Source organism: Stylophora pistillata, chromosome 2 (genome assembly GCF_964205215.1).
Source record: "Stylophora pistillata chromosome 2, jaStyPist1.2, whole genome shotgun sequence".
Classification (NCBI taxonomy): domain Eukaryota; kingdom Metazoa; phylum Cnidaria; class Anthozoa; order Scleractinia; family Pocilloporidae; genus Stylophora; species Stylophora pistillata.
This window is the reverse complement of record NC_142520.1, coordinates 8,808,969-8,827,188: the sequence shown is the minus strand read 5'-3', so window position 1 is coordinate 8,827,188 and position 18,220 is coordinate 8,808,969. Positions and strand designations below refer to the sequence as shown.

The window sequence follows — 18,220 nt, the reverse complement described above, 5'->3', positions numbered from 1 at the left end:
TTTTTTTATAAAAACTACTCGAAATTTTATTCTCCTTCATTTGTTATTTTCATAACAATAATTTACCGCTACATTCACAATGACGAGGCACCATTACTATACTTTGTGGATAAGAATTATCCATATTATGGTGACAGTGGTAATCTGTTATGCTAAAATACGCACATGGTAGTTCAAAATAGTTTTCTGATTGGCTGTTTCCCTCAAAATGACGGGTTAATAACTATTAGCTAGTAGAAAATGTTTTCGTATTAAAAAAACCTGTTTCAGACCCCAAGGTTTTTTGAAAATTTTAAAGTCAATATTCTGGAAAAAAAGAGAGAAAGATGATCTTAGAATAATGACCGTGCAGTAAGCACATCTTGACTGAATAAAAGTTCGGTTCTGTCCTCGTGTACCGGTTCACAAGAACCGATACAAAAGACCAAACAATACACAATAGCTAACCAACGACTCCTAAACAAAGAAAGAACAATGGTAATTCCCGTGTGAACCGGTACACCAGGACAGAACCAAAAGTTCCCATGGGGAATTGTTAGAGCTTCATCAATGTTTCCTGTCGAGCAAACTCAAATAAGTTCAAATGATTTCGGGGCAAAAATATCGGAAATGCTTCAAAGCCTTGCTCACCTTGCATTTGTGTAATGGTTAGGCGCACTGCTTCAACTGGCCAGAGGGTGTGTTATTTCGAAACTTTGCTATTTTGAGAAATAGACGTATTTTTCCGTGTTTTCCTCGGTTGAAATTATTCCTGAGAAATACACGCGAATCTACAACAATACAAACATGTTTACATACTCACACTTAACCAGACCTATCTACCTCGAATAAAAAAAAAAAAAATAGGTTTTGGACAACCATTAACAGCCAAGCTGAATGGCATGGACTAAAACTCGAAACAGGAAAACGAAAAGAAACAAGCGAAACCACCGAAGCGACCAAACGGGAGGATCGAAATAAGCGAACGAAACGACAAAAAAAAAAAACTATCAGGACGACCGAAAAATATACAAAACACAGTCAATAATTAAATGAATACGCAAGGGTGTCAGGCGTCAACCGTCATATTCGTCTCCTTTCGTTTATGGTCAACTCTTGATCTACCTCGCAAGGCAATTAAATTATCTCTCGACTGCCATCGGCTTGGCGTGAAGGGTTATGGGAACCCTGAAAAATTATTTCAATGTATCAACAAAGTTGAAATGGTACATTGGCCACCGTTACGATTATAAAAGCTGACGTTTCGAGCGTTAGCTCTTCATCATTCGCTTCGTCATTACCCCCACCGACGCAGCCTCAAACAGTTTCTTTAGAAACTATCAGCCTTTACCTAAAAAATATTAGTTCATTAAAAATCACGAATGTGGATCGATGTTGTCAATGAATACTTTTATCTGTTTCTTCCTCTCCTTCCCATATATGCTTTGGTATTCGATATGGCTAGCGTTCCGTCCCGAAAACTACATAGAAGTGTCAAATAGTAGTTTCAACTACTCGCATGGGGGAAGAACAAATAAAGTTTCGTGAGATAGCCGTAATGTTTGAAGCCCTTAAAATGCGAGAGAATATTTGATGTGAAATATTTATTTTCCGTGACATTTCAACCTCTACTGTGTAGATCGTTGTAGTGGTTTTATTTTGGTCAGAACGGTCGTTTCGTTTTGTTTGTTTCGTCTTGGTCGTTACGGTCCTTTCGTTGTGGTCGTTTCGCTTTTTCCGTTTTGGTCGTTTCGCTTGTTTCGATTCGGTCGCTTACCAGTTGAATTGGTGGAATCAGGGCGCCTTATACCTGTAACCTGTGGGTATCACTTTTAAAATAAATACTTCGACTTAATTTACTAAATACCCTTTTGCTTTTCTTTACGATATGATGAAAGATAAAAGCGAAAATGAACCGAAATGTTTCAAAGATTAGTGTCTCATACCCTAATAAGACAACTGTGATTTTATTCATACTACTGACTGCAGAATATGTAATCTTATTTAGAGGCAACTGAGTATAACAAATGCATGATATGACATTTACTAACATCTTACTAGATTGTAGTTTCCCTTGAAGGGCAATCATATCCACCGCACGAATTGAACTAACCATTATGTAGAGGACTGACTACCCTTAAATGTAACGATGAATCATAACAACCGGCCTCCAAAATATTTCATTAGGATAAACTAACCCACTTTCCTGAAGAAATGTGCGTGTTGTTGACATATACGATGGGCTAAAATTAAAGTACTTGTTTTCCATCTAAAGAAGCTGCCTGCATCTATTTAAGAGCCTAGACAACGTTAATGGCTGATGACTCTAGAAAACTGGTCTAATTAGGGTTAGACACGTTGACATCAATAATACCCTTTTCTAAAGAGTTTGTATGTCGTTAACACCTTTGATAAGCTAGAGGTACTCGTTTTCCATCAAGAGAAGCTATTAGCATCTAGTTGAAAACTTAGACAACGCTAAAGGCGGATAACTCTAGAAAGCTGGCCTAATATGGATTAGACTATCTGACGCAATTTTCAGTAACAACTGCCGCTCTACAAACATTTAATCCAATTCTCAACCTGTCCTGATCCCGTTTCTTAAGTTAACTGTTTTTTCAGTTCATATTAATGATAAGGCCCCAGTTCAACTGCCCTCGCATCTCCAACATCACTCAGATTAGCCTGTGAGCTCTTCTTAGTGGAGTTTTCTTTGCTAACAGATGGAAAAACAGTGTCGACTTTTCTGTTGAATCGCTCTTTAATCTGCAGATAGAGAAACAACTTAAACAAAAGAAAACATCCAAACACACACACGTACAAACACATAGAAATTCAAGTTTGATAATCTCATTACCCACATGTTTTCTTCTTACATTAAACTTACCTGGCTGTTTCGCAGACAGTGAAGGGAAAAAATCAGGAAACCCTTAAATAAGAAAAAGGTTTTTAAGATTAATCTCTTATTTCCTTACTATATGCGATTGTGATTTTTTTTCTTTGTCAAATATCTCAGAGCTAGTGCTATGACGTAAATAAAATCTTTAACTACGAGAATGACGCGGAAAATTTGTTTATTTTCTTTTTAATTTTATGCTCTCCTGTAATATTTACAAATACTGGAGCTACATTATAAACTCAGTTGATGAAAACACGTTATCTCTATACATTATCTAGACACTCCATATGGATAATTTTATTAATGAACAAAGAGGATGAAGCACTCACCTGAGTAGAGTTGAGGATAGTAAAAATGTAAGCGAAAGCTTTGTGTAACGGCGATAAAAGACCAAATAGCCACGTGACACCCAGCAGGGGAATCATCACCGCGCATGCTCTTATGCTAAGTCTAAAGGACGGGAAAAATTTAAGACATGGTGTTCTTAAACGTTTATTAACTGCATCTCTTCCTCAAAAGTATTTCTGGTCATCAGAAATCATCATGCTTTACTAATATTAATTAACAAATGAGGAGGTTAGGCAAATATAATTAAAAGGATGATAAGATTCTGTTGCAATTTCTGGCAGAAAAAGTATTTCTTTTTATCCTAATTTTGAAGATCTATCTCACCGTATTTGCTGAGTTTGCTTATCTCCTGTTGGCTGCATTTTGGTCATTTCCCTTATGACACGAATGAGTATCAAAATGTTGACCTTAGAGGGGAAGGATATGAATATAAAATTGTATTGAAGTATGTCTGTTGGGCACATCAAACGTTAAACTAGAATCCCAAAGAATAATGTCAAAAGAAAGTGATCCAAACGTTAAACTAAAATCCCAAATAATAATGTCAAAAGAAAGTGATCCAAATCAGGAACTTACAACTTCAACCGTAATCACAAATGTGACAAATATCCAAATCAAGCTGTTAGCTGAGGACATCCAACAACTACAGAAACAAAGAGAAACAAAAAGAGAGACAGAGAGAAAAAAATAGGTACTACTGGATTTCAATTTCACAATATTCCCGATCACTTTTTTTAACCGAAGGTAACATCCGTACAATGAAAGAGACTCTAAGTTGAAGGCTGGCTTACAGGGACAAAGGTTATAGGTACGATATAGATAGCACATTAATGCACTTAACGAAAAAAGGGTGAGAAAAGGCGAAATAAAGCGAATTGAGCCTCAAAACTTTAACGACTGAGATGGACAAAAGGAGAAGTGAATAGAAAAGAACTTTAAAAAAGCATTTTCCAAAAAAGAAGAGCAGTGAAAGCAAAATTTCCTTCTTACTATTTATCACTGGTATAGCTCAGCATTCTTTTTTTTCCAGCAGAGATGCTCAATGAAATGGCTACCATAACGACTGGAAAGCCTATAACGACATTATAAACCAAATACAGTGATTCAAAATGATGCACGAGTCAATAAAATGATTCACAACAATGTATGATAAAGGCCCTAGCAAACGGCTTCAACATCCATTCGATTTTGTTAAACGCTGTTGAAAGGTTCTTGAATGATGTTGAACGGTGTGTTGGGCAAACGGTTTCAACATTTCATTCAACAAAACTTAGCGAGTGGCCTGGTAATTAGCTTCAGGCCCCTGCTCTTTGCACGCCTGAGACACATGCAAAGGCGTCGTTTTGAAATGAAACAATAGATCGCTTGTACGGTTTACAACAAAGTTCGCTCGTTATTAGCGGTTTCTGTAGCTTTTGAAATTTTGAATGATGAGGATAGAAAACCCCGAAGGAGAAAGACAAGACAATGGATCGGAACAACATCGTGAAGGAATTAACGATCGAAGACACAGCGGAATATGAAAAGTGCAGGACCAAATGACTTCAACTCCGCGTTAACATTCCGAACATACCAGAGAACAATAGAAATGTTGATCTGATGTTAGAGCAAAGTTTAAAGGCTTTTAAACTCTTTCAACATCGATTCAACATCGTTTCGACACGTTTCAACACGGTGGAAAGAGGGTGGCTAATGCTTTCAACACTGTCATTCAAAAAGATCGAAAGGATGTTGAAGCAAATGTTGAAGCCATTTCCTAGGGCCTTAAGTTCAATTTTAAAAGCAAAATACCCCATGAGATGACGTGATACATGTGCATCTTGGTGTTGATGTTATAAACTTTTACAACAAACAGGTAGAGATAAATTCCCTCCACCAGCATCCAGCAGAAAGCAGCCATCAAGAAATATTGCATTAGAGCTGCCACTGTGACACAAACAGCCTGCAAAAAAGAAAACAAAACGACAAAAAAACAAAGGGAAGACACGAACTGCAACTGCTATGTTGCTTTCGATAATGAATTATTTGAATTTACTCAACGAATGGTGAGAAACCGCCCACCTTGTTCTCCGTGGCATTTATTCCAGCGAGGAAGATGATTTGTCCAGCTCCGAGAGACACCGCGAGATTTAAGCGTATTTGAGAAAGAGGTTGACGAACATCTCTGACAAAATTAAAAGATTTGTAAGGTACATTGTAACGAAAGAAAGCCTGAAGGAAAGCAAGAGAGTTTAGTTAAAACACACCAATAGCAAAGCCAAGTAAAACAAATCCGTAATTATTAGACTGATGCCCTTTCTCTTCTCTTTATTGATGTAAATGTGAAGTGCACAAGATAAAACGAACTAACATTAGGGCGACTGAAGGCAGAAGAACTTGGACATTCGCTGATAACGAGTGATGCCCAACATATACTGTTCGAAGTAAGAAAATCTCATCTATTTTTTGTATGAACACTAAGCATGCGTTGCTCTTGTTGATATGAAACATCTTCAAAGACATTTTATACCTTACTTTCATGATTGTTCTGTAACAGTACTTACGTGAGGAAAGAATACAGAATAACTGTCGAGAGCATTCCGATGATAGAGAGACTGAGTCCTACGTATGTGATGATCTCCAGAATTGCTATGTCCTTCTCGGAGAGCTGCGTCAAGAGAAAAAAAAAGGTGATAAATTGATTGAATTGAGCACACGGAACTACCTCTTGGAGGAAAATTAATAAAAGAAACCTACTTTTATGCCACCGCTGAAGTCAACTAAGACGGCAAAATGAGTCAAATGATTGCAGCCACAAACTGTTTCTTCAGAATTGTTATTCCGAGGCTCCACATGACAACCCTCCTCTGAAAACCCGTCTGGACTAAAAAAAACTAATATTGCATCATTGAAAATACGAATAATGATTTCAAGTAGAAAAACAAATTCTGTGAGGACTCAAACATCACTCATATTGTTTTGGTATTTCATAGCAAAAAGCCATTAGCTTCCTCCCAGTGATATACAACGATGACGAGGTATACTTTAGAGGCAGATGAAACATTTTGCAAGAAAGATCTAGACTCTCGAAATGCCCTAATATCCCATCAGTTGTGAAAAAAACAACAACAAATCAAAACAAAAGCAAAAAAAAAAAACCAAAGGAACGAAACGAATAACAAGGAAAAACAATAAAAGCTCGCACAGTTTCTACGAGGTATTCCTTTGGAACCCAGCAGTTGGATTATAAGATTTTGGACAGTGCAATATTTTGTCTGGTAAGAGAGAACTGGTGGTTCACACTTCACCTCAGATTAGCTAATCGTCAAGAATCATTACCGATAATGTAATCTGAAATTCAGGACTACCTTCATCGCAAATGGGCGTTTGACGAATAATTTTCAATTTTTATACTCAGTCATGAACTGAAAAAGAATAGAGAGTTCTAAAGTATTTTGTACCTCTTTTTGGAGCCACTCCAAAACATACAATATTTTTCTCCGTCAACGACCTGAAGATAGATTTTATACGTATTACTTGTAAATCTGTAAAGATGAAACAATTTTTAGTGTAATAGAAAAATCCGAGCCCCAGATGGGACATGAACCCACGACCCTCCGTGATCTAGTCGGATGCTCTAACCACTGAGCTACTGGAGACTCTATGGTGAGCAAGGGTCAATTTGTGGGCCTCGACTGGAACCGCATCGCGCGGCTACACAGCCAAGTGTAAATCGACCCAATAAAACACAGTTTTACGGAGGTTATCTTTTGGTGTCCATGCAGTTACCTTTAGGTTTCTGAACTTCAAGATGGCATTTCGTTGCAATTTTTCAGGTTTGGGATCCATGGCTACCGTTATTATCCTACTGTTAACATACCTGTAGAGAAAAAATGTTGTAAAAATTAACGGGTTTAATAATAGCTCAGAATGCTATCAAGCTATGCAAACCAATGCACGAATTAACTCCATAATGAAATATTTTTTCTTCATGATTATATAATGAGAATGAAATTTTACTTCTCCTTTTTCGACCTAACCGTTCAAAAACTTCTTAATGTGTTAAAAAATGGACTTAGGTCACATCCACTTTATGGCAAATAAACTTATTGTAGTCAGATTAAAGACGTGCGAAACTAGAAATAAGACCGGTACCGTTTATTATGCTTCCCCTAAATTTGATTAGTTTAATTTCCTACGACATAGCCCATCACTCATTCCATTCAAGTTAAGTATGAATCAGTTCTCAAATGATTAATTGTTTACTGTCACCTTGAATGGCCAGTTTCATTCCCGATTGACTTTCCTCCCAGCAATAACTCATGGAGATCCTTGTAGACGCACCCAACAACCACTGACCCTAAACGGTGAACAATCAGCCAGTGTAAAAATGCCCTTGTAGCCCCGTAAGGGTTAGGCCAGTTATATACGTACTCCAAATCACTAGCCGGACACGAGTGATTTGTAAACTTTTCAAATATTCCTCCAATATGCATCGTAAGTGGTTCAGCACGCTGGTTAACAAATCGAAACCTAGGTCTATTGTTTGTGTAAGAAATATACTTCAGTTTTCTCTGGGTTTCCCGGTGCAAAAAGCAATAGGTTTTTGACCCATCAGAGAGTTCGTAGCTTCTAAGCTGTTCTATTTCATAAATTTACAAAAAATACGCTGTTAATAAAAATAAATCTAAACTCTAAAACACAGGAGAGCACCCAGTTTGAATTTGCTATTGATAAACCAAATCTTTCAGCGTATCAAAAGTATTAAGATACATGTAAGATGCAAATAAAATCAAAACAAAATGCTACTTTATGATTTACAGTTAAATATGAGTTGAACACAAACCATTCTCAGAAAAATCTTCAGATGAAATATTAATACTATCTTGCCATTCTTCTTCGTTGAGGAAAAAGCCAGTCGCATTTTGGCGGTAGCCTCTTTGAATACCCATAACTATCGGAAGAAGAAGAAGATCAGCTGTAGCATATCTAGATCTTTCTTTTAATAATAATAATAATAATAATAACTATTATTATTATTATCATTATTATTCGTATGATGTACGATCCTCGCAGTAGAGAGCGCTATTTATGCAATAGCGAAAATCAGACCTGAAAAAAATCAGTGCTGTACGGGACTCGAACCACTGACCTGTGCGATACTAGAGCAGCGCTCTACCTATTGAGCTAACAAGCCAACTAGGAGCAGGCCGTTAAGTTGATTCGTAATAAAGCCGTGATAATAAATCAGATACAGTGAATATATGAAGTTCAAATATTTATTACGAATCAACTTAACTGCCTGCTCCTAGTTGGCTTGTTAGCTCAATTGGTAGAGCGCTGCACTAGTATCGCAGAGGTCAGTGGTTCGAATCCCGTGCAGGCCTGATTTTTTTCAGGTCTGATTTTCGCTTTTCCATAAATAGCGCTCTCTACTGCGAGGATCGTGCATCATACGTATCTACAACCACAGTTCAAAATATATGAACTTCATATATTCATTGTATCATTATTATTACTGTTATCATTACTATCAATAACAATCAAATTTTTAGGTAGATTGGCAGTACTACACTGCGATTCGTTTAAAGAGAATCTGATTTGACCCAATGCAATTAAAATATACTATTGAATCATATTGATATCATTAAAATATATAAAATATCAAGGGCATGAAATACTCAAACAGCAGAGAATGGGAAATACCTATTAACAGAGAGAATATTACTTTCCTTCAACGGGAATTTCATCCCTCAGTCTTGCAATTACTTGCATCAGCCAGAGAGACCAGAGACCGACAAGTTTAATGCGCTTAATATTACTTCTGTGGGCCTTTCAGAACGTCCCTTGTATTCATTTATTTAGGCTAAACAATAGATTGACCATTGAGCCGGTCAATTTGTCAGATACTCATTTAATAATCATAAAATTATAGAGAACGACAAAGGGAGAACGTGTTTTTAACTCACCCATTTTTTGGCTTATGATCTTCGCGGATGGCTTCGTTCTGCTCAAATGGTGTTTACCATAATTTAGAGCAAACTCCTCGAAGGCGATTGCCAGTTCAAAAATGGATTTTCGTCTTTTTTCATCTTCTCTATTAAGTAGTTGACCTCTATGGGGTTTTATGATGTTCAGAAAACGATCAGTGAAGACTTCAAATACGCGCATAACTTCCTATAATGCCGAAAGATTGAATATTTTTAATTATATAAAACGAAGGTTTGGATAAGGGATTGCCACCCCTGAGAAAAGCCGCAATGGTAAGGAGTTTAGAAGTATTGCATAGTTTTGTAGGTGTATCTAACATCGCTAATCAGTTTCTGATACTTCACACGCTTTTTTCGTCACTCTTTAGGGTTCATGAATTTTCTAAAAGAGGAGGAAAACCAAAACACGAAAAGAAAAACCGAAAATGAGTTGGCCTTGGTCAAGGCATTTCCTGCGGCTGAAAGCAAAAACCTGTCACCTGGAAGATTTATGATGTTTATATAACGGACAAAATGAGACATGGTTGATCTTTATCACTAACCATTTAGCCAATTAATTCACTGAATTGTGCGTTGATGTGGAAGTTCTCTTCCTGCTTTTAAGTGGCTATCGAGTCCAGCATTCAGGGAGAAATTACATTTTTATCCGTGGCGATTTATCTCTATTTATCTGTGTTACTTTGAATTTTTCTACTTTACCATCCAAAATGTCAACATAAGGAGATAGAAAAAACACATCTTAAGAATTCTTAAAGGCAAAAGAGCTTGTAATTAGGACTACTTCCAATTTGGACTGAAAGGAACCTATAGGCGAGGTAAGAGTAAATTTCAGCTGAGACTTACAAACTCGATTTAAAAAAAAATTAACAGATTATACTTGACTTTTTTCACCGCCGTTCTTACATATAAGGGACTACTATTCCTTAGAAAAGGTATCCATATCTGGCACACTTTATTTCGAAGCTTTTCTCCTTGACATGAATACTTATAAAGCTTTCCAACTACTTTAGTCACCTCTCTAAATATCGCGCATGCCATATTACTAAGTATCCTAATCATGATTACGATAGATAAGGAATTAGCATGTTCATACCTTCAAAGAACTGTTTCTCTTGACATCTATCCTACTCAATTTAGAAACAGAATCATTTGCCTGTAGCAAAGAAAGAGAGGCGAACTTTGTGATGAGATTCACCCACGTAAATAATGAACCCTGTGAAATTTGCCTCGCCTCCAACTCGTGGCTTCGTAGCTAATACCTGGGAGATACAGGTTCGAATCCTGTCGAAGCCTAAATTGATAAATGCTAAACAGCATGATAGTGGTAGATACAAGGGTAAGAAAAATTACAATACACACCAGATTCTCAATTTCTTCTGATGTCGATAACGGAGATGTCTTAGTTGGCGATGGTGCTGACGAAGACGACCATGGAGACGGTGAGGATGGCGATAGCGCTGCTGCGGCCGATAATGATGAGGATGACGGTGATAAGGATGATGATGTCCATGAGGAAAAAAAAATGATTATAGGAAATTTAAGCAAACCACGACAGCGACGGCAAGGAGAATGTGGAAAAACAATAGATCTAATTGGCAGAACAATAGCCCGGCACGTGAGTTGTAAAACTTTGTACATTTCTTAGCCGTCCTTTACAAAACAACTAGGTGAAATCACCAAAATTTGCATTTTCTGCGAACCGAAACCACTGTGGCAAATTATTTTAATTTACATTTGGAACTAAACGCTACTTTTGAGCTACAATTGAGCTAACCGCCTCCCGGTTAGCTCAATTGGTAGAGCGCCGGACTGTTGTGAGGGAGGTCGTGAGCTCAGATCCGGCCGGACCAACACTCAGGGTCTTTAATTAACTGAGAAGAAAGTGCTGCCTTTGTAACAATATTTGCAAATGGTTAGACTTTCCAGTCTTCTCGGATAGGAACGATAAATAGAGGTCCCGTCTCCTGCAGGGTTGGGGTAGGAGACGTTAATTTCCCACACACGAGATTACTGTGTGATGGATGTCCTCCCCGGGGTGGGATGGGTGGGTAAAAAAGGAGTTAGGTGTCAATTGGAACGAAAGTTTTGTTCCTTTCTCCTACCATTCCTGTGGCGAATTAATTAAACTTAAACTTAAACTTAAACTTTTATGCGTTATGTTGAGTTTGAGGTCTGGCGCCCTATGAGACGGTAAACAAATGCAGTCATTTTCTAAATTCTATCTAGAAGTAGAAACTCATTATTTAATCGACATCTTCCGTGGCGTTGCCGTCATGACTACTTAAGTTCCCTATTGGTGAGAGAAAGGAAGGTGACGATGTTTTTAAAGGGGCTAAATGTTGAAATAAAAGTCTATTGTTACAATGAAATTTAGTTAAACTGAGATTGTAAAGCTACGATAAGGCGCGAGGAATTCGAAAAATAAGATATTGGGACATTGTTTTTCATGCATAATATATCAAGTAATCAATCATGGTACAAAAAAAAAAAAAAAAACCTTTCAGAATTGATTTTGCTAATGGTACTCACGGTAAGCCTGGGAATTTTCTGTTCCCTGCACTGTGGAACTTTGAGTTGTGAAAACTTGAGTTGCTGTAGGCGTGGTATATGTAATAACATTTGATGGGTATATATCGGAAGTGGTGCATTGGTGTTTGGGACATCTGGTGCACGTGCCGAGTGTACCTTTGCCACAGCAGATATGAAAGGTTCCCAATGACATGAAACGTTTACAGCATGGACCATTTCCGTAACAATTTAGCCTATTCTGAATCTGAGCTCTAGTCCTGTGACATGTGGTAACGTCGCATGTCTGTGCACACTGACCTGCGTTACAATACATATCACAAACGTTTGAACCTGCCTTGCAATGCTGTGTACAATTTCCCCCGCTGCATTCCAGACTACTGCGAGGCTGACGGATGTCACCAATTCTTAGTTTTATAAACACCTAATACTTCACAGCACCTTTCTAGAGAGACAAACTTTGTCACCCTGTATTTCATCTGCACAACAATATACCATTAACAAAGATTGTTGGCTTTCTTTTGTTTTGGTTTGGTTTGTTTTAGTTTCAAGAATATGCAGCATTTAGTTCATTAATGCACTTGGGTTCATTATCATGATAAATTATGTTTTTTCGTCATGCTCAGAGACATCCGATTTTCCCTCTTTGCAGGTGGCTGTTCAATGGTAAGAGTGACTACAAGTTGTTATAACTACGCCATGTGGGATAGGCATTGAGGAATACTTTTTCTTATTCTTGAGTATAAGGAATATTTCCATACAACGTCGTTGGTTTGTCCCTTAATAATTCAACTGAATGCATGGAAAATACAACAGTGGTAATGTAAATATTTAAGATTAAGATGAAAAGTGGAAAGGACATAAAGGAACCCAACAGACCCTTCTCATAGAAGAATTAAAATGTTGTTAGTTAGGCTACTATCTTCTGTAATTTGCCGGAAGTAATAGCTGGGAGAGCTTAGTGTTATCCTCCCATTAGCTTGTTCCAGAATTTGCATATCTTTAAATTTAAAATCTGGCTAAAAATTACAGCATCGTTATTTGCATGTTGGCGCGAGTTAAGTCGGGTTTTTAGTCTGTAGATCAATGTGCATTGCTTAACTCGCTCCTTGAAGTAAATCGAGTCAGTTTGCTAGACATAACGTCTCGTAGTCACGTTCGACGCACTAAAAACTACTATAAAACGAATACAAGAATTGTAAGAACGTGTAAAATGGTATATAAAAAGTCACTTGTAAAAATGTAGCGGAATTCCAAATCGATTTCGATCAATTACGATCCTCATCAGTAGTACTCCGCCATGTTTAAAATACTCATAAATAATTGTTCATATAAGTGACTCTGAAATGTCCACACTTCTTCCAGGCTTCATGTAAGCGGTCATGATGTATCAATCACAGCTCGTGGGATTTGAAAAAAGTTCCATTCGTTCTTGGAGTTCATAAGCGAGTCTTCGTTCACATTATTTATCCTCACTCCTTCAGTTATTTGTCTCAGCATCGCGTCATTGTGATAAACACCCGTCACATCCATTCGGAACTGCTTTATCTCTCTATTGTGTTTCTCTTTACAGTGTTTCCACAATGCAGATCGTTCTTCCTTATTGTTAAGTGATTTCGTATGCTCTTTCCCTCTGGTATACGCGCTCCTGGCTGTTTCCCCTACGTATACGCTGTTACACTGGATACACTTAATCTCATACGTCACACTTTCTCTATCACACGGTCCTTTTCCACCTGTGCTACACACTGGGCAGTCTTCTCGTCCACACTGTCGCGGTTTAAATGGGTCGGACTTTTGGAGTAGTCGTTTAATGGCGATTCCGGCTTTCTCCACCACTTTAATATTGAAACCTTGCTGCTTTATTTCTGTCTGGTATTCCTTCCGTAACCGTGAGTTGGGCGTAGCCGGTACAAATATTACTGATTCATTCCCGCCGCGTTTGTACCAGTTGGATTTCCTTTCGCTCTTTTCCTTTTCTCGTTCCACCTTTCTCCACTCCTTGGGTCGATGTAACGGTCTTTCTCCTTTTCGCTCAGCTCTTTGTCTCGCTCTAAAAGCTTTGAGGGCCGAATCTACAACCTCATATCTGAATTTCTTGCTGTACCCCGAGTATTGCATTCTCAGGACCATCTCGTTAACATTCTCTACTACTCGTTCCCATGGTAACAATCTGCTACAGTTAAGTAAGACCCGAAGGACTTCTTGGGTCAGGACTGTTCTCTTTGTACTCCAGCTTACGGCAGACCTAGCATGTATGACTGTCTTAGAAGCCATGCTCTTGGAATAAAACTCATACATGATCACTGAGGCTGAGGCTTTCTCGTCCTGCCTGTCTGTCTCTTCCCCTTTTGTTTCCATCCACACCTTCAAGTCAAGGATAGGTAGCTTTCCGTCCTGGTGTTTAGAGGGGTAATCTATTTCGAGTTGTATTGACGGGTGTATGTCGTTTCCTATCTGTTTTATCAATGTCATAGTCCTCTCATCGTCACTGATTCCTTGATCCTCAGCTACGGATCTCTCATCCATGTGAGTTTTTCCATCCTTGTACCTCATCCCAACTGGTGTTGCTTGCACAGCCATGTTGATGTCATCCACGTACCGTTTGTTCATTTTCATAACGAAAATGTTCATTATGAAAATGAACAAACGGTACGTGGATGACATCAACATGGCTGTGCAAGCAACACCAGTTGGGATGAGGTACAAGGATGGAAAAACTCACATGGATGAGAGATCCGTAGCTGAGGATCAAGGAATCAGTGACGATGAGAGGACTATGACATTGATAAAACAGATAGGAAACGACATACACCCGTCAATACAACTCGAAATAGATTACCCCTCTAAACACCAGGACGGAAAGCTACCTATCCTTGACTTGAAGGTGTGGATGGAAACAAAAGGGGAAGAGACAGACAGGCAGGACGAGAAAGCCTCAGCCTCAGTGATCATGTATGAGTTTTATTCCAAGAGCATGGCTTCTAAGACAGTCATACATGCTAGGTCTGCCGTAAGCTGGAGTACAAAGAGAACAGTCCTGACCCAAGAAGTCCTTCGGGTCTTACTTAACTGTAGCAGATTGTTACCATGGGAACGAGTAGTAGAGAATGTTAACGAGATGGTCCTGAGAATGCAATACTCGGGGTACAGCAAGAAATTCAGATATGAGGTTGTAGATTCGGCCCTCAAAGCTTTTAGAGCGAGACAAAGAGCTGAGCGAAAAGGAGAAAGACCGTTACATCGACCCAAGGAGTGGAGAAAGGTGGAACGAGAAAAGGAAAAGAGCGAAAGGAAATCCAACTGGTACAAACGCGGCGGGAATGAATCAGTAATATTTGTACCGGCTACGCCCAACTCACGGTTACGGAAGGAATACCAGACAGAAATAAAGCAGCAAGGTTTCAATATTAAAGTGGTGGAGAAAGCCGGAATCGCCATTAAACGACTACTCCAAAAGTCCGACCCATTTAAACCGCGACAGTGTGGACGAGAAGACTGCCCAGTGTGTAGCACAGGTGGAAAAGGACCGTGTGATAGAGAAAGTGTGACGTATGAGATTAAGTGTATCCAGTGTAACAGCGTATACGTAGGGGAAACAGCCAGGAGCGCGTATACCAGAGGGAAAGAGCATACGAAATCACTTAACAATAAGGAAGAACGATCTGCATTGTGGAAACACTGTAAAGAGAAACACAATAGAGAGATAAAGCAGTTCCGAATGGATGTGACGGGTGTTTATCACAATGACGCGATGCTGAGACAAATAACTGAAGGAGTGAGGATAAATAATGTGAACGAAGACTCGCTTATGAACTCCAAGAACGAATGGAACTTTTTTCAAATCCCACGAGCTGTGATTGATACATCATGACCGCTTACATGAAGCCTGGAAGAAGTGTGGACATTTCAGAGTCACTTATATGAACAATTATTTATGAGTATTTTAAACATGGCGGAGTACTACTGATGAGGATCGTAATTGATCGAAATCGATTTGGAATTCCGCTACATTTTTACAAGTGACTTTTTATATACCATTTTACACGTTCTTACAATTCTTGTATTCGTTTTATAGTAGTTTTTAGTGCGTCGAACGTGACTACGAGACGTTATGTCTAGCAAACTGACTCAATTATCGAACACGTTCCTGGCCTCGGCCCACAAAATTTCATCACAATGAAGTAAATCGCTTGAAATGCTATTTTCATTTTATTCCTGGCTCTCTTATAGAAGCTGATGAGGTCGGCTTTAACAAAAGGTATCCTAATCTAGAGCCATTCTAAGCTCTAGCGGTCTCAGTTTCCGCTTTATTACTTTTTTTCCAAGATTATACTGAAACCCATAGATTCTACTCCTAGGGGTATATTTGTAAGACATAATCTACGAAATTAAATCTTCTAAGAAGAATGTTGGTACTCACTCAACAGAGTTATTGATAACAGGAGTGTTCCCCACATTTTACAATCAGCCATGATCATTTTTCCATCGATGTGGGGGTCAGGTTTTTTTACAGCATCACACTCAACCAAAGGCAAACTTTTACAAATTAGTATTAGCTGTAAATCAGCTCAAAATTCCCTTCCTAGCGTTGTAATTGTGAGGTTGTGGGCGTCCTCTATTTAGAGATAGTTTAAAGATCTTTCTTTCGTCATGTTGTTTTGTGCCACAGCCACTAGCTTATTGCTGGCATGTTATGCGGGTAATTGACTGTCATTCAAATTATTGACGTCGGGTCTTTCCCTCCAAATTTAGTCATAATAAGTACTTTACACCTGTTTTGAACTACAGCACAGACATAACACGTATGGAATAAGCAGATCAAGAAACTGTTTCATTGCAATTCTCATAACTCTTTCAATAGGCTAGCATGAGATAAACAATAACAAGGCGTAAAAATACTATTTTTTGCAAGTATATAGTTCTAGGCTAAGGATATTAACTAAGCATCGACGGAAGGTATTTATTTTAATTTCAATATGTTGCTAATTGGACTCTTAATCATTTAGCGAGTCAACGACGATCAGCTTTGTCTCTTCAGAGTGCTAGCGTCAAACGTGTCGCCTCGAGACAATTACAGCTCAGCTTGAAACAGGTCTGCTATAGAAGCTTTTCTTTCATCAATATTGGTACCCACTAGGTGGTGCAGAGATGTAGATGGCCCCTGTTTATGCCATGCACCACACGACGCATATATTTCTTTTTTTTTTCTTTCACTAGGTATGAGGGTTCTTTATTTTCACTACATTAACGTTTCGTTTCCATTTCCTCATTCACAATGACGAATAGTCAATGCTATACTTTGCGGATCAGATTCACGCAGAATATGGTGGACAGCAATAATTAATTTGTTTTGTTTAAGCACGCACATCTTATAATTCACAATACTTTCCTGATTGACTTTTTCCTCCAATACTGACGGTTTGGTATCTACTAGCATATACGAAATGCTTCGTAATCAACCGCCTGTTTCAGACTACCCTTAGGGTTTCTCAAAATTTTCAAGAAAATACATTCTTGAAAAAAAAAGGAACGAAAAATTAACTTAAAGAAATGACGGAGCAGTTTGAACAATTTTGTGAAACAAAGATTGCCATCGTGAATTCAGAAAACTCTATCGATTTTCCTATGGTTTTTACAAGTAAAGAATGGATGAAAGCGATTTCCTTTATAAAAACCCTCGGAACATCGATATTTTTTTTTTCGTGCGTGTTCACATAATAAAATACCGTTTTGCATTAAGGATGCAGTACTTGGCCTTCGAGGGTAGTTTCTTTCAATTTCCTTCTCTTTTTTAGCGGGGCTCCCACGCGCGCTTCGCGTGGAATATTGTCAACCTCTTTTCGTTTGGATGTCACGTGACTGACCGAGCGTATCATTAATATTACGAGCTTAGGAGCTCTGCTTTTAGGCTTGGCTAAATCTACATATTATCTCAAACTACGCATTACTATTTTAATTATGGTATCCTTTGAAAAATTTGGTATAATGTTGAAACGCACACTGGTTATTAGCAAAAATGTGTTTTCGTACTGAACTCTTTAGCCCGCCGAAGTGCAAATAGTCGATCATAACATGTCAACATAAATGACTCCTAAAAAGTTTCTAGTAGCAAAAATTTCTGGTTCTTGGATTTCTTTAATAACAACTGCATATAAGTCAAGGCGGTAAAATTCATAAGATTGGGATTTTTCCTCTATTACTGCGAACGGCAAACGTGAAGTGGTGACGTTTCAATTCAAAGAGAGTTGTTTTGCAGTATGTCATTTACAGCAAATTGTTCGTCTTGCTCTCAAAGCGTAACTAACATACTCTGTTTAAATTAACCTACCGTATATAAAGGGGGAGGGGTGGGGAGGGGGTGAGGGTTGGGAGAGAGGTAAACCTCGTCTCTCCTATTTCTGCTCTAAAACCCCAAGAAATTGCACTCCCTTTTGATGATTTTTTAAGCCAGACTGATGCAAATTTGCAGCTGTTTCAGCTTAAAGTTCTGTGCTTT

General features: G+C 38.3%; 1 protein-coding gene across 2 annotated transcripts; it reads right to left on the bottom strand.

Annotated features, from left to right (window-relative positions):
• Positions 1–1,902: 1,902 nt before the first annotated feature.
• Positions 1,903–16,420, bottom strand: LOC148737004 (adhesion G protein-coupled receptor L4-like). Of its 2 annotated transcripts, XM_088750678.1 has the most exons (19): positions 16,145–16,420; positions 11,725–12,021; positions 10,555–10,655; positions 10,289–10,348; positions 9,175–9,382; positions 8,052–8,159; positions 7,478–7,565; positions 6,995–7,085; positions 6,667–6,716; positions 5,963–6,089; positions 5,770–5,873; positions 5,288–5,390; positions 5,018–5,168; positions 4,217–4,298; positions 3,803–3,869; positions 3,551–3,633; positions 3,208–3,328; positions 2,867–2,908; positions 1,903–2,745 (listed from the first exon to the last, which is right to left on the bottom strand). In XM_088750678.1, the coding sequence occupies exons 1-19, from the start codon at positions 16,200–16,202 to the stop codon at positions 2,608–2,610; spliced, it is 2,079 nt and encodes a 692-aa protein (XP_088606804.1). In that variant the 5' UTR covers positions 16,203–16,420; the 3' UTR covers positions 1,903–2,607. The 2 variants fall into 2 exon arrangements, with proteins under 2 accessions (XP_088606804.1, XP_088606805.1); XM_088750679.1 differs by lacking the exons at positions 1,903–2,745; positions 2,867–2,908; positions 3,551–3,633 and having other exon boundaries at positions 3,216–3,328; positions 16,145–16,419.
• Between the last annotated feature and the right edge of the window lie 1,800 nt (positions 16,421–18,220).